Here is a 16,777-nt window from a genome sequence, read left to right as displayed (position 1 = left end):
AGTCTGTCAGGGTGAATGAACACACACAGAGAGACAGAGAGAGGGCGAGTGAGAAGAGAAGCATCACACACGCACACTGCCAGAAAACACAGTCATGGCCTCATAGGGGTGAGAAAATAAGGATAAACAAGATTGTATGCATGACTGTATTCTGTCTCCTCTTCACACGAATACCAATATCAAGTTCTATTACATATAAAAAGTGTCTGCCTCCTGAGGCTAAGCACATCAGTATGGTAATGTCAGAATGCATACACAAGTATTTCTAAAACAATACTAAAACAATACATGAGAAAGATACAGTAGTATACTGAAAGTAGCAACTTTTTATTTGAGTTACAATTCTTTACATGTAGCCAAAGAATGTCCTCAAAACCAGTACAAACATTTTTTTGCCCTGCAGTTGTCTTTTTTTATACATTTTTTTTGTTTTGACTTCAAATGACAACTCAGAAATGTTGTATAAAATAAAAATATCAGCTTCAGAAAAGTAGTCTAGCATTCTAACATCCATTAACCACTATTTACAGATGTTTACATCTGTTTACATTATTTACATTCTGAAATTCCATCCACGACCAGATTTGCAAATCAACTCGAAAGAAACATGTCTGTTCAACTGCAGCTCTACAAATCAGAGGGAAATGACATGAAACGGCTATCAGTATAGCTGTCACTCAAACACCATCTTCTTGGAGGACAGGACTAGTTATAGTGTAGCTGGAAGGATGATAAGGGGATTCACCGCTCAGAGTAGGAAGGTCAGGTCCAACTTGACATAAGACACAACAGCTGGTAAAGAAACACTACAGCCTGTCCAGAGCCAACCACTACCACCACAAACACTTGTGTAGAGCCGAAAGGATAGGTATAAACAATATGGTAGCAACTTCACTTTTCCCTCTGTTAGGCTAGGTAGACTTTTACCATCCAGTCCTCTCCGACCTCCACAAGTACCTAGGGGGTTGGGGCTAGGACAGGGGTCACCAACACAGGGTACTAGGTATGTGGGCTTGCAATCCAGCCTTGCAGTAACAATTGATTAGATTTGATCTTTATTATATTTTAATCAGGTGTGTTATTGCAGGACTGGCTGGACCCTGCAGCTCTCCAGGACCAGAGGTGAACCCTGGGCTAGGCGTTCGTTCTGGATAGGCACTACTTGAAGTGGTTAGATACAATGCCCACAGAACAAATGTTACAATATAATAGGCAAAGAACAATCCTTTTCAGTGAGGATTATGCCAGTTGGCTGAGGTTTGGTTATTATTAATGTCAGGCCGGTTTACGAAGGACTCTCTGAGTCTAATGAAAACCCTATATACAGCAGTTATTATACCCAGCCACTTCAAGCGACATGTTCGGTGGAACATGTAAAAGGTCAGGAAGTGCAGAGACTTGAAACATCTAAAGCAGCAGCAGATCTGGATCATTAATGGTCAAATAAATACATGAAAACCACAATCATTAAAATCATCTGAACTGCTATTTTAAAACAAACAACTCAATTTCTTTACTGTAAAGTCAAATTGGGAAAGGCAGGAAGGAAAACAATGCCAAGTGCCATTATTTAAAAACAAAAGATTTAAATAACGTTAACAGTCATCCAGACCTGCTGATCTCTTTTAAATCAATTTAGATAGTTAAATGACATGCCATTCTAAGAACTTAAACAAGCATGATGCACTGACAGTAAGCTTATACAGATAATGGACATATTCAGAGCTGAAACGTAGCTTAGAGAGAACTACAGGGGCCTTCCACATTGACCTTCCCTTTTCTACAACCATCAGAGGCAAACATGTAAATGGCTACACTGATCTTTTGCATTCAACCATCCCACACAACTTAACAGACATTGTTGACACGTCCATGAGTGCTATTATCAAGCTAATCAATGATTACATCCTTGATTCAATATATATATATAAAAAATACAAAAACTCACTCCACATGCCAGCAGTCTCAAGCTGTCCTCTGCAACTAGGAATATTAACAGTAGTTGGATAGGGGGGAAGATTTAGAAAAGCATTGATTAAAATCAATGGTACATGTTAACGTGGCTTTGGTTCAGAAAGTGCTGAGTTTGTGTGTCTTGCTCTTCAGAATGAGGACGCAGGTTGAAGCGTTGCCGGGGAACACTGTTGACCTCTGGTGGATTCTCTGTACAGCCCCTCCTGCTGGGGTTGCCAGATCTAGCAGGACCGTTATGTGCATTCAGAGTGCAAAGAAGGATTCGCTAACAGTGCTCCAGGTAGTCTATGACACGAGAGATGGATTTATGCCCTGTGGTTCCAAATGCACACTGATGAAAAAGAGAGGGTAGAAAGCAAGTTAGCTTGTATTGTGTTTGTGTGTCTGGTACATCTTTTTTTAAGTAATGTGAGACACTAGGCCATTATCAAAAGACATTTCCCACTTACAGTGAGGTTCATGAAATTCAAGAACTTCTTCAGCATTTCCGTCATGATGGAGAAATCTCCCTTGGGTAGGTTTTCCCGCACAATAATCACATTAACCTGAGGAGAGATGAGCAAATACACATCAAGTGGCAATCTGCAACATTTTCCTCTCGCGAAAATATATGTGCAACCAGCTACAAAACCTGAGCAATAACAAGCTTGGTTTTTGGAGTCTGCAGAGCTCTTGGTCAACTCTGCACCGATGTAGGTGGAGCAGAAAATCCGTGTCACAACGAGATGTTTAGGGGAGTAGGATACTAGCTTTTCCCACAGATCCACATATTTCCATTTAGCCAAAGGCTACAACGAGACACTTAAGCTTCAAACTAGTTTTTTAAATTTTTTATACCAAAAATAGGTTGTTTTAATGTGAATGTATTGTTTCATTATGTTCTGTTTAATAGCTAACTATTAACACAAGTGAATTCTGATACAGCATTATGCTTCAGTGATCAGGTTTACTTTTATATTGTAATTTTTCCTTTTAAAGTCCCACTCCTCTTGTATTTATGTTTGTTCATTGGATAGGACAGAGGTAAAGAGGAAAGATAGAGGAGAGATTTGCTGAAATAAAAGTGGGCCGGATCCGAACACATGCTGCAGTGGTATATGGAGGCGGAGTCAGACCACAGCTAGACCTCGATAGGCCACGATCATGTCCTCTTTAATTAACCATGAACAAAGTACAGCACTGCAGCTGCCTTACCTTTTCACTTATTTGTTAATATGTATACTTTATTTATTTTGTAACTAATATTGTAATAGCCTTTCGCTACACCCGCATTAACATCTGTTAAACGTACGTGACCAATACATTTGATAAGCTTCAACTTCACGCACAAGTGTGAAGCACCCGAAGAGATCTGCCATCAAGACAGAAGAATGGCACTGGTTTGCAGAAGCCTATACTTCAATCCTGCAACCTCAGAAATCAAGCCCTTAATTGATTCATTGAATCAGGTGTGTGGGTGCTGAGATGGAACAAAAGCCTGCACCCACAATGGCAGGATCGAGGAAGAGGGTTATAGCTAATTTGCTGGAAGCTTACCTGACTGCCCTGACACAGACAGCCCAGGAGCAGAGCTGTGTAGGAGGCCACGATGCTGTCCTCCATGTGCTTCCCAGCATGCTGTAGAGCTACAACACCACAGAGTGAGATCAACACTCAACATGGAGCAGTGATAGCATTGAAAACTGCTGTTGCAAAAATAGGATTTTACACACAGAGACACACATCTTTACCTTTGTTGAGGTCCAGCTCTTCCTCTTCCTCCTCTTTCTTTGTGTCCTTCTCCTTGTCATTTTCACTGTCGTTGGTTTCCGTGGCGACCCACTGGATCTCGCCCGACGTCTCCTGCCACTCCCCGCTCTGGTCCTGGGGTTTGGGCGCCTCGCTGATGAGGTCATCAGTCTTCGCCTCGGCCAATATGGCCGCTCGCTCCCGCTCCAGGAAGAACTGTGGACGGAGGAAAAGACAGACACAAAACCACAAGAGTAACTCAATATCCTGTGTTATTTGGCCTAATTTCTCTGTAAGTTATTCTGAAGTCGTGATGTAGTTATAACAAAACTCTTACCTGCACCAGAGCAGCCAAGGCACCTGAAGAAGAGTCCTTGGGCTTCTCCTCAGCACCCTCTGAAGGGGCTGCTGTAGGTGGCTCTGCCCCGTTCTCGATCTCTGTGGAAGCTGGGACTGGTTCAGGGGTCTGGGTCTCATCTCCTCCTGCCTCTCCCTGGCTGCATTCAGGGCTGGATGTGTTGAACTCCATGTCCACCAGACCGTGGCGGTTCCTTGCACTGTACTCCACCAGGTTAATCAGCAGCCCCAAGCCCTATACCAGCACACACACCAGACGAGAGATGCTGTTAAAAAAAGCTCTCAAGGACATACACTTCAATAAGATCCATAACAAAACATTGTGAGTACAAACAACCCTGAAATTACAACATTTAAGCGTCGGTTTTAATAACTACTTAGTCATTCATTAAGATTAGAGAACCGCCAAAATATTTTGGCATTCAAGCTATTGTCAGCGTTCAAGGTCTCCTCAACCCGTGGGCACTTCAAATAAAGTGGGTACAAAGGACCCACATTTTTCTGAGATCGTACAGGTAATTGGATTTGTGTAATCATTTACATAAAGGCCTCTCACACACGCTCACCAGGACTCGGATGTCAAAGCGTTGTTCCTGAGGTATGTAGCGTGGGACCCGTAGGACGCAGTTGAGTGCAGTGATGATAAGCTGGTCCTGCTCTCCAGTCTTAGTGCTTCCCCACTCTAAAAACCACAGTACAGTACATAGTTACCACACTCCCTCCACCCTGCAGTAGTCAGCTGTGGCCTGAGACCAGTCAGGCTTAAGTACTACAGCCCGAACACACCTTTATGGGGACTCTAGCACAGCTGTGATGAGGTCCGTGGGACAACGGAGAGCAGAGAGCACAAGGCACTAGCTAGGGACCACAATGCGCTAGCTACAGTGTTGCCGAATGTAGAAGTCGTGCTGATGCAGTGATATTACCATTGTCGTGGGTGAGGTTGAGCAGCACCCCTATGACGGCCCTCATGCAGTCCTCCACGGCCTTGCCCACGTTGCTAAAGCTGGAGTGGGGCAGCGGCGTGCCTGACGAACACAGAGAGCTGTTCACCTCCCGGCTGTAGCACTGGATCATGTCCACACAGTACCGCAAACCTCTGAGTGAGAGAGAGAAATTAGATGGGACTTCCTCGGCCACCTAACGGTGTCAAAGCCTCTTTAAGTCCCAGGAAAACTGAGGGCACAGAGATTTAACACGGAGTCCTTTACAGGTACTGGTCTCTATACTAGAGGTGGGGACTGGGCAGAGCGAGTAGAGGTGGAGTGAAAGATCAGGGCTCTGTCACCAAAAGATTAGCATGTGTTCCAGTCGCTCTCACCTGGCAGAGGACATTATGAGCTGAGAGTCCTTGTAGGCGATCAGGTAGCCCTGGTTCTCTGGGTTCTGGACAGTCACCTGCAATGGAAGGACAGGAAGACATTGAAATGCCTTTTAAAATTGTCAAATAAAAAGGTGGTTAGATGAGGCTGAGAGTGCAGTCTATTTACTTTCCCATTTTGTATTCAATGAATGGATTTAAAACATCTGAGACACTCCTTGATGTTGTACTTACACTCTCTAGTACTCTTAGACACCTCTCTGCCCCCCATAGCGACGACACCAGCTTCTCCTTGTCATCCTCTTGGCTCAGGTTCTGGACACATTCTTTTACTGCAGGAGACACACACAATGAATGAATGAACATACATACAGTTGAAGTCGGAAGTTTACATGCACTTCAGATTATTTCACTTATAATTCACTGTATCACAATTCCGGTGGTTCAGAAGTTGACTGTGCCTTTAAAACAGCTTCAAAAACAGCTTGAAAAATTCCAGTAAATAATGTAATGGCTTTAGAAGCTTCTGATAGGCTAATTGACATGACGGGTACTTTTGTACCTGTTTACTCCAGCATCTTCACAAGGTCCTTTGCTGTTGTTCTGGGATTGATTTGCACTTTTCGCACCAAAGTATGTTCATCTCTAGGAGACAGAACACGTCTCCTTCCTGAGCGGTGTGACGGCTGCGCGGTGCCAACGTGTTTATACTTGCGTACTATTGTTTGTACAGATGAACGTGGTATCTTCGGGCGTTTGGAAATTGCACCCAAGGATGAACCAGACTTGTGCAGGTCTACAATTTTTTCTCTGAGTTCTTGGCTGAGTTCTTTTGATTTCCCCATGATGTCAAGCAAAAAGGCACGGAGTTTGAAGGTAGGCCTTGAAAATACATCCACAGGTACACCTCCAATTGACTCAAATGATGTCAATTAGCCTATCAGAAGCTTCTAAAGCCATGACATCATTTTCTGGAATTTTCCAAGCTGTTTAAAGGCACAGTCAACTTAGTGTGTAAGTTGTAAACAAGTAAACTTCTGACCCACTGGAATTGTCTGTAAACAATTGTTGGGAAAAATACTTTTGTCATGCACAAAGTAGATGTCCTAACTGACTTGCCAAAATATATTTGAATATATTTGAGATTCTTCAAATAGCCACCCTTTGCCACTCTTGGCATTCTCTCAAACTGCTTTTCCATTGAAGGAGTTCCCACATATGCTGAGCACTTCTTGGCTGCTTTTTAAAATAATAAACCTGGATTAGCTAACACAACGTGCCATTGGAACACAGGAGTGATGGTTGCTGATAATGGGCCTCTGTACACCTATGTAGATATTCCATACATAATATATATATATTTTTTTAAAGTAATCTGCCGTTTCCAGCTACAATAGTCATTTACAACATTAACAATGTATACATTGTATTTCTGATCAATTTGATGTTATTTTAATGGACCAAAAAAAAATATATATTTCAAAAACAAGGACATTTCTAAGTGACCCCAAACTTTTGAACGGTAGTGTATATGCCAATGAATATAGCCTAACAAAGTGAGTTGAACTTGATAAGATGCAACTCTCAAATATAGGAACTAGGACAACTAAAAAAAAGTATGCTTCTGGCTGCTCCGACAGTTCAACAGAACATGCACACAGACAAACACCCACCTTTGTCTACAATGTGGTCCAAGCCTCCCAGTAAGCGCAGCTCCTCTTTGAACCAGTCGCCGGCTCTCTTTGAGGTCAGCGACAACAGGGTCTCCATGGCCAAGTGACACGACTGCAAAACAAACAAAACAAAGTGCTGTAGAACTCTAACCCACAATCATCATCAATATAAATATTAAACATAATCATTATTCTGATTGTCCCTGCATACCGTGATGTTCTCCAGGTCCAGGTGCTTGTTGTGGACCGTCTCACACAGCTTGCGAATCTTCTCCTTGACCTTGGTCATCTCCTTGGCAGTCAGCTGGTCCTGGTGGTGGCCCGAGTGGTCGTGCTCCAGCTCCAACAGTCTGATCATCAGCTCTAGACTGGCCCGGTCCAGGTCCATGTTCAACCTGTCTCTGCTTAGGATGTACATTAGAGAGGCCGTACACAGGGCAAGGTTCTGGAGACGAGTGAAGGGAGAGCGGGGAGGGGCAACAATGAGTTCAGAAGCAACTGGTGTCAGGGGAAGTCCTTGAATCTTTTCCTTATATATTCAAATAGCGAACTTTGAAGTATCTACAGAACAAATAGTAGGTCATGCTGCCACCACAAATAAGCAGAGGGAGGTTAATTGTAACCCTACTGAAACCCTTTATTTTGGGTCAGTTGTGGTTGTAGATTAGAACAGATTCCTACCGGATGCTGCGGGGCATCATTCAACATCTTGAAGACCTGAGCCACCTTCCCTCTGGCCCGTAGGTGCATCCGGAAACTGGGCATTGCACACCTTGCAGCTAGACTGATTATACTAGACAGAGAGCAAGAGAGGGGGAGGTTGTTTAACTTCTTATGGCTGGGGGGCAGTATTGAGTAGCTTGGGTGAATAAGGTGCCCAGAGTAAACTCCCTGCTACTAAGGCCCAGAAGCTAAGATATGCATGGTATTAGTAGATTTGGATAGACAACACTCTGAAGTTTCTAAAACTGTTTGAATGATGTCTGTGAGTATAACAGAACTCATATGGCAGGCAAAAACCTGAGAAAAAATCCAACCAGGAAGTGGGAAATCTGAGGTTTGTAGGTTTTCAAGTCCTTGCCTACCCAATATACAGTGTAAAATCTGGTCCAATTGCACTTCCTAAGGCTTCCACTAGATGTCAACAGTCTTTAGAACCTTGTTTCAGGCTTCTACTGTGAAGGGGGAGAGAATAAGAGCTGATTGACTAGGAGGTCTGGCAGAATGCCATGAGCTCAGTCTCGCGCACGCCCGTGAGAGTTAGCTGCGTTCCTTTTCATTTCTAAAGACAAAGGAATTGTCCGGTTGGAATATTATCGTTTGACATGTTTCTACGAACTGTAATGGAACTGTCGTCTGAACTAAACGCGCAAACAAAAAGGAGGTATTTGGACATAAATGGACTTTATCGAACAAAACAAACATTTATTGTGGAACTGGGATTCCTGGGAGTGCATTCTGATGAAGATCATCAAAGGTAAGTGAATATTTATAATGCCATTTCTGACTTCTGTTGACTCCACAACATGGCGGCTATGTGTATGGCTTGTTTTGGTCTCTGAGCGCAGTACTCAGATTATTGTATGGTGTGCTTTTTCCGTAAAGCTTTTTTGAAATCTGACACAGGGTTGCATTAAGGAGAAGTTTATCTATAATTCCATGCATAACACTTGTATCTTTTATCAATGTTTATTATGAGTATTTCTGTAAATTGATGTGGCTCTCTGCAAAATCACCAGATGTTTTGGAAGCAAAACATTACTGAACATAACGCGCCAATGTAAACAGATTTTTGGATATAAATATGAACTTTATCGAACAAAACATACATGTATTGTGTAACATGAAGTCCTATGAGTGTCATCTGATGAAGATCATCAAAGGTTAGTGATTCATTTTATCTCTATTTCTGCTTTTTGTGACTCCTCTCTTTGGCTGGAAAAATGGCTGTGACTAGGTGCTGACCTAACATAATCGTATGGTATGCTTTCGTCGTAAAGCCTTTTTGAAATCGGACACTGTGGTGGGATTAACAACAAGTTTATCTTTAAAATGGTGTATAATACTTGTATGTTTGAGGAATTTTAATTATGAGATTTCTGTTTGAATTTTGTGCCCTGCACTTTCACTGGCTGTTGTCATATCGATCCCGTTAACGGGATTTCAGCCATAAGAAGTTCAGAGGAGAAGAGTACATAGAAGATTGAGTGGACAAGTGTAAATAATACTAAATCTGCTCATGTCTTCTAGACTTGAGCATATAGCTGGAAATGTATTGAAGGGATGTTAAATCAGGTAACATCCTTCCCCAAGGTGGACAATTTTGAGTGGATTTGTCTTACCTAAGGCACCGTGTGTTGAGTGGCTGGCTGCTCTTCAGGCCAGTCTCCAGGTACTCAAAGTCATCAGTAAACTCCTGGTTCTCACCAAACTCTACCACATCGTTGAAGTGCTTCACATTATGCACAACCGTGTACAGCTGCAAGGGGGAGCGATAATGACATGATGAATGACATTTACACAAGCAAATGATACCGAGCATAGAGCAACAATAACCGCCTATCCAAGGCGTTTGGACAGGGCTGCCTGTCCAAACAGTAAAATATATACAGTGGGGAGAACAAGTATTTGATACACTGCCGATTTTGCAGGTTTTCCTACTTACAAAGCATGTAGAGGTCTGTCATTTTTATCATAGGTACACTTCAACTGTGAGAGACGGAATCTAAAACAAAAATCCAGAAAATCACATTGTATGATTTTTAAATAATTAATTTGCATTTTATTGCATGACATAAGTATTTGATCACCTACCAACCAGTAAGAATTCCGGCTCTCACAGACCTGTTAGTTTTTCTTTAAGAAGCCCTCCTGTTCTCCACTCATTACCTGTATTAACTGCACCTGTTTGAACTCGTTACCTGTATAAAAGACACCTGTCCACACACAATCAAACAGATTCCAACCTCTCCACAATGGCCAAGACCAGAGAGCTGTGTAAGGACATCAGGGATAAAATTGTAGACCTGCACAAGGCTGGGATGGGCTACAGGACAATAGGCAAGCAGCTTGGTGAGAAGGAAACAACTGTTGGCGCAATTATTAGAAAATGGAAGAAGTTCAAGATGACGGTCAATCACCCTCGGTCTGGGGCTCCATGCAAGATTTCACCTCGTGGGGCATCAATGATCATGAGGAAGGTGAGGGATCAGCCCAGAACTACACGGCAGGACCTGGTCAATGACCTGAAGAGAGCTGGGACCACAGTCTCAAAGAAAACCATTAGTAACACACTACGCCGTCATGGATTAAAATCCTGCAGCGCACGCAAGGTCCCCCTGCTTAAGCCAGTGCATGTCCAGGCCTGTCTGAAGTTTGCCAATGACCATCTGGATGATCCAGAGGAGGAATGGGAGAAGGTCATGTGGTCTGATGAGACAAAAATAGAGCTTTTTGGTCTAACTCCACTCGCCGTGTTTGGAGGAAGAAGAAGTATGAGTACAACCCCAAGAACACCATCCCAACCGTGAAGCATGGAGGTGGAAACATCATTCTTTGGGGATGCGTTTCTGCAAAGGGGACAGGACGACAGCACCGTATTGAGGGGAGGATGGATGGGGCCATGTATCGCGAGATCTTGGCCAACAACCTCCTTCCCTCAGTAAGAGCATTGAAGATGGGTCGTGGCTGGGTCTTCCAGCATGACAACGACACGAAGCACACAGCCATGGCAACTAAGGAGTGGCTCCGTAAGAAGCATCTCAAGGTCCTGGAGTGGCCTAGCCAGTCCCCAGACCTGAACCCAATAGAAAATCTTTGGAGGGAGCTGAAACTCCGTATTGCCCAGCGACAGCCCCGAAACCTGAAGGATCTGGAGAAGATCTGTAGGGAGGAGTGGGCCAAAATCCCTGCTGCAGTGTGTGCAAACCTAGTCAAGAACTACAGGAAACGTATGATCTCTGTAATTGCAAACAAAGGTTTCTGTACCAAATATTAAGTTCTGCTTTTCTGATGTATCAAATACTTATGTCATGCAATAAAATGCAAATTAATTACTTAAAAATCATACAATGTGATTTTCTGGATTTTTGTTTTAGATTCCGTCTCTCATAGTTGAAGTGTACCTATGATAAAAATTACAGACCTCTACATGCTTTGTAAGTAGGAAAACCTGCAAAATCGGCAGTGTATCAAATACTTGTTCTCCCCACTGTATATATTTTTTTACATTTCAGGGATGGAATTTCTTGGGGTGTAACCTTGAACTAAAACAAGATAAAGTATGAAGAAAAGATAATCAACTTATATATTTTGAAAAAACATCCTATTTGAGAAGTAAAAATCCCCAAAATAAAAGCTTTTAGTCAGTAAGATTCTAAAATTCAGAAATGATGCATTCAGGAGTATGGCATGGGCTCCCATTGATTTTGTTATAATGTTTGAGTCACTTAGTTATGGCAAAATGCGTAGAATTGCAGGAAATTAATTAGCTTAAAAACGGCTATATTGTGTCATTGGGCCAACAGGAGGGCCTCTAAAATGTTCGGTCGGCGACACCCCCATCATGCCTTCTGCCACGTCCAACCACCTAAGACTCGTTTTGATCCATAAAAAAAACCGATATTTAAAATAGAAGGGATATTATCCAATGCAAGTTCCAAAATGTTTCTCTGTGTATTCGTGTGTGTCCAGAGAAGGAAAGAAAAGTCACCCAGCATGCAAAGCAGCTCCACTCCATCAGTTCTATTAGCTGACTGGGATAATACTCCCTCATCAAGAACACCGCTGGGAGTGGAAGTGTCTGATCAGCTGTGTGTGTTTGCTTGCTAGAGATTAGACCATGTCTGTGTTTGCTGGCTAGTGATTGGACCTAGACACACGATTGTGTGTGTGGCCAAGGCACTGCCCAACGAGATAGCTTAGCTTCAGTCCCTATTGGCAAGGGGGATGTGCAGCTAACCGTATGGTCAAGAACCAGAAGGCAGATCTGCTAGCTATAGCTAGGCCTTAAAGGGGGGCTGAACTTTCTGACACTAGAATAAATGTTTGCCTCATAACGATGCCACATAGGCAATTTTTTAAACGAGAAGTTGCTTTGTAGGGGCAGTGGTGCTTTAATAAAACAAGATGCTCCTCAGGCCCTGACCAGCCCATGCTGTGTTTTAAATGAACAAAGACAAGCTTTACACTGCGCTCCAAATGGACATTAACAGGCTAAACTGTGTCTGAAATGAATAAAGAGACTAATAAATCTCTAACAGCATGCAAACAAGTTGTGAAAATAGCAGATGAGCGTTTGGGGGATGTTTACAGTGAAAAGATAATGTTGACTGTCTTGAGGGCGTGAAATATCCCGCAGCATGGCTGGCTCACCTCCTTGTGTTCTTTTCTGCATTTGAGAGCTGTGACGATGTCCTGGTAAGGCTGAGTGGGGATGGTCACAGACTTGATGACTTTGGGCGGTGGGGGAGGAGCTTTGAACAGACCGTCATCCTTGTGGGAGTTGGTGTCCTTGCTGCTTCCGCTCAATACGCTGGCCTGGAGAGTCAAAAAGCAGAAAACATTTGAAAAAGCTAAAAAGACAAACAACTTTCATTCCAGTTGCCCTTATCTGAATTGTTTTCAAGTCTTGACTAAACAGAATACGGTTAATATTGATTTAGATTTCCTCCTCTGAAATGTAATTTAGGTGAGGCTGCTATTGGGTTAATGTAGGGCTGCACGATTATTCAAATTTTAATAAACATTGCGACATTGACATGTGCAATATCCATATCGCAAGAGGCTGTGATATTATGAAGGGAGTGGCTCCTATCCGTGACCAGATTTTAAACACATTAGCACGCAAAATCTCGCAGTATCTTGTGGGAATTTGGGACTTCAAAATGAGATGCAAGGTTCTAATAAGTGCCATTGTGTAGAAATAGCAAAGAAAATACTGTTTGATGAGCTAAGTTAGCTAGCAAGGTATACCAGTTATCAAAGAGGTTCTAGCTAGCTTTGCATGCATGGCCGTACCAGCGTTGTCAAAGAAGTTAGACCGTCTCTGGTGTCGTGTCAACATTACAACCAGGACGGACTGTCGAATGGGACGCTAAAACGCTGTCCCCAAATGAATGTCCCCAAATGAATGTAATTGGTTCAGAGTTTGTTTTGATATTTTAACCTGCGTGTCGTGATCACGTTTGGTGTAGGGGGACAAAATACATTTATGCACGATAGCGCACGCGCGCAGCCAGTTTGTGTTCCGTGTCAGAAATATAAGATCTGCACATGGACTATGAGTCCCTCCCTATTTTGAAATGCCACTTAGCTGTCTAACACCTGTTTGTTTCATTTTACTTTTGATTTATTGCGCGAGTTCCCACTCATTGCTCCTCTTTTTTCTGCTTCCCAGTCCCACACACCAAGCCCCACCCACTGTCACTCAAGCAGGCAGTTCCTCGTGCTCAAGATTCACTCTGTATGCGTTGAGCAAAATACGCATGCAGTCAAGATTATTACAAACCAAGAACGATGCAGCTTTTCACTTTGCTTATTCTGCAAAACGCTATTTAGTTGATTTTAGCAAGCTGCAAATGTTGCCAAAAATTGTGATAGCTATTGATTAGTATTAGGGGCTAACTAGCTGGCTCGCTAAATCCATTGAGAAACTTTTGCTCTAATACAGGCCAGTATCTGTGGGAGTATATCAGCATTGTTTGTGTAACAACTTGTTCTTAGAGAGGAAAAGGCAAAGACTATTCTAAAAATCAGTCTGAATGTACCTATTTAAATCTGATTAGTTTCCCTGGGAAACACTGACCAACACTTTGGTTCCTACTCGGTCACAACTATAGAATTAAAATACTAGAATGGACATGAACCTTCTTATGATATTCTAAAGGTCATCCACTTGGTCAACCATGGTTTTCCAGTGCTGTGAGAAGTGTAAAATAATGCATTTTAAGAAAGTATCTGCACTGTATGTTTGTTAGCTAGCCAGCCAGTTTAAGAGGAATGACTCCATTAATGTTTCAAATGAACTGCCAATGTGCCAACAATTCTATTACACAATTTGATATATCACACGCCTTACTATTATTTTCCTGCAGAAAAAAAAAATCTGGATTATGCCTCTACTGCCATTCATTCCAATTAGACTGGTTGGGATTTATCCCTGAACTTTTAAGGTTTATGACATGGTCCCTCTAGTAATTTAATAGACCAAAATCAGAATATTTTTGAACAAAGCGTTCTGGTAGTTTCGGGTTCCGCGCGTCAAAACATAGGAAATCATATGCAGACCACCGTCGGACTAGCTCGATTATCTAATGCATAATGAATCTAGTCAGTTTTCTAGCATTTATATACAATCATCAACACTACGCTTGTTATCAAGTGTCCATTTTTCTGGAGGTCAGCTAAAATCGGTTCCATCTATGAAAATATTGACAATTACCTCACCGTATTTTAACTTATCCAATCTTCAGCCACTGGCACTTTGCAGCATCCATTACTCAAAAACAGTAGCTAGTTAAATGTTAGCTAGCCCATCTGTAGCCCCCAACTACCTAGCTAGTTAGCTAGCTGAGTTCCAGTTATTGTCGTTATTTTTCAGCCATCTTGTTGGAACACCGAATGACCACAAGCTGCCTGCCAGTGGGTGCAGTAGCTAGCTAGTCCTGCCTTGCCATTGCATTGGCTATCTTGCCAGCACGCATGGATGAATGCAGATGTTAGTCATGTAAAGTTAGCAAGCAAAGACAACCCTTGTTTTCAATTAATAAGATGGCTTGGTAGCTACATCAGCACACAAATGTATCCTTACCCAGTGTCGATGATGGTTCCATAGCCTGCATTCGCTGAGCTGGGGCTACGAGGTTTTCAGGAAGTGTACTAGCTAGGTACTTGTCTGGCATAAGCCTAGCCTACATGTTGACCTGTAATCATTGCAATTTGACTGTTTTCCTCTGTTTGCCACCAGGTTTGGACTAGTTGCCTGCTTGCTTGCTTGTAACTGAATGTTACACACAGAAAATAACCTCTGTTTAAAATATTATTCATTGACTGTAATATCCATCTATGAATGAGTGAACAGGACGGCTATCATTGTTTGTTGTTTATTGAAAACAAACAGGTTTTGGACTTAGTCAATTAATGTGAGGCTGTGTGTCCCGAGTGGCGCAGTGGTCTAGGCACTGCATTGCAGTGCTTGAGACATCACAACAGACCCTGGTTCGATGTGATTGGAGTCCCATAGGGCGGTGCACAATTGACCCTGCGTCGTCTGGGTTAGGGTTTGGCCGAGGTAGGCAGTCATTGTAAAATAAGAATTTGTTCTTAACTGACTTGCCTAGTTAAATAAAGGTTCAATAAATAAAACATCCCCATCATCTGCTGGATAATTCCAAGATTACACCATGAAATAGCACTGCAACATTGCAATAACATAAACCATTGTCAAAGTCGATTTTGCCGGCTCCTTACCTACGTGATTACCGATTTGTAAATACAGAGCACAACCATACAGAGAACCATGCACAGAATGCAACTTTCTCCACGCGGAACTACATCCGTTGTGAGACATTGTGATCTCTATGGTTACAACCATCTCCTCCATTAGTTTTTTAATTTGTTGTAATGCCAAACAAAAACAGCATTCCATGTGCACACTTGTCCAACCACACAATTTGAATGACCATTCTATTTCAGCTAACCCAAGCTGTTTTGATATAAAATTGCAAGTACAAATGTAATTACCTTCCAATGTCGTGCAGCCCTAGTTCAATGCATTATTCTAGGACAACACATTGTTAGACAACACATGGTTATCTTCGTGCTAGAGATGGCAAATTCAATAGAGAGAGGGAGAGAGAGATAATGTGTGTGCGACCAGTGTTAGGCAGAGCCTTGCTAGTGTCCTAGAGTAGTTCTCACCGGAGCAGTGTGTGCACGGGCCAGGGGTGGCAGGGGCATCTCTTCAGGCTCAGGCTGGTTCCAGTGGCGGGCATTGTACACAGCTTTAGCAGGGGACTGCACACAACAAAAACAACAACAGATCCAGGGTAAGTACAGTAGCAGTAGAAATTATGACAGAGGTTTCAGTAGCAGTGGATATGATTCAACATGAATGCCTAAAACCAAGACATACCTTGACCTGTGTCCTCAGTTTTGGGAACAGTGAGTAATAGACACATCTGACGTGTTATTATTAGCATCATAATCACCATACGAGCAAAATGGTGGAGACTGCTGAACGCAACTTCATATCGTCTACACTTATGACCCTTCATGGCTCGTTTCATCAACAAGTTGCTTTCAGAATCAGACTCCAGGACAATATGGTCAACTAGACCTAGGTCACTTCTTTTAACATTTACCAGAAACTAGACTACTTCCAAAATAAATACATTAATCCCCTACATTTCCATTCTGAGACATTTATGTTCATCCTATCTTATCATTCTAGCCTATCCAGGGCTGAGGAGGCTCACTTCGTCATTATCAAACCATTAGATCTGATAGTGGTGAGTTGGTGACGGAAGGAATACAAAATCAGAGATCATTTAGACATAAAAGTATCTTAATTTCATAGGTACACCTTTCAGTATGTTCTAACATTGCATTCTAATGAAAAACCATACACTTTTTAAGTAGTCCAGAGCATGTCCTGAATATGAATGGCCTATATTGAGAGGATGTTATGATTATATAACCCATAAACCATGCTTCCATCCAACAA

At 42.4% G+C, this 16,777-nt stretch overlaps 1 protein-coding gene across 1 annotated transcript in view; it reads right to left on the bottom strand.

The window, feature by feature from the left end:
• Positions 1-306: 306 nt before the first annotated feature.
• Positions 307-16,777, bottom strand: part of LOC139570925 (wings apart-like protein homolog) — a 29,884-nt gene continuing 13,413 nt past the window's right edge. The window contains exons 6-20 of the mRNA XM_071393259.1: positions 15,973-16,068; positions 12,427-12,591; positions 9,396-9,532; positions 7,735-7,846; positions 7,265-7,498; positions 7,054-7,165; positions 5,615-5,712; positions 5,381-5,457; positions 4,986-5,158; positions 4,626-4,741; positions 4,040-4,294; positions 3,705-3,918; positions 3,511-3,599; positions 2,424-2,519; positions 307-2,305 (exon numbers count right to left, since the gene is read on the bottom strand). Coding sequence (XP_071249360.1) covers positions 2,240-2,305; positions 2,424-2,519; positions 3,511-3,599; positions 3,705-3,918; positions 4,040-4,294; positions 4,626-4,741; positions 4,986-5,158; positions 5,381-5,457; positions 5,615-5,712; positions 7,054-7,165; positions 7,265-7,498; positions 7,735-7,846; positions 9,396-9,532; positions 12,427-12,591; positions 15,973-16,068 — 2,040 coding nt within the window. The 3' untranslated portion in view covers positions 307-2,239. The remainder of the gene's footprint in view (positions 2,306-2,423; positions 2,520-3,510; positions 3,600-3,704; positions 3,919-4,039; positions 4,295-4,625; positions 4,742-4,985; positions 5,159-5,380; positions 5,458-5,614; positions 5,713-7,053; positions 7,166-7,264; positions 7,499-7,734; positions 7,847-9,395; positions 9,533-12,426; positions 12,592-15,972; positions 16,069-16,777) is intronic.

Source organism: Salvelinus alpinus, chromosome 3, assembly GCF_045679555.1.
Source record: "Salvelinus alpinus chromosome 3, SLU_Salpinus.1, whole genome shotgun sequence".
NCBI lineage: Eukaryota > Metazoa > Chordata > Actinopteri > Salmoniformes > Salmonidae > Salvelinus > Salvelinus alpinus.
Note: the sequence above shows the minus strand (reverse complement) of the source record. Positions and strands in the feature narration are given on the sequence as shown.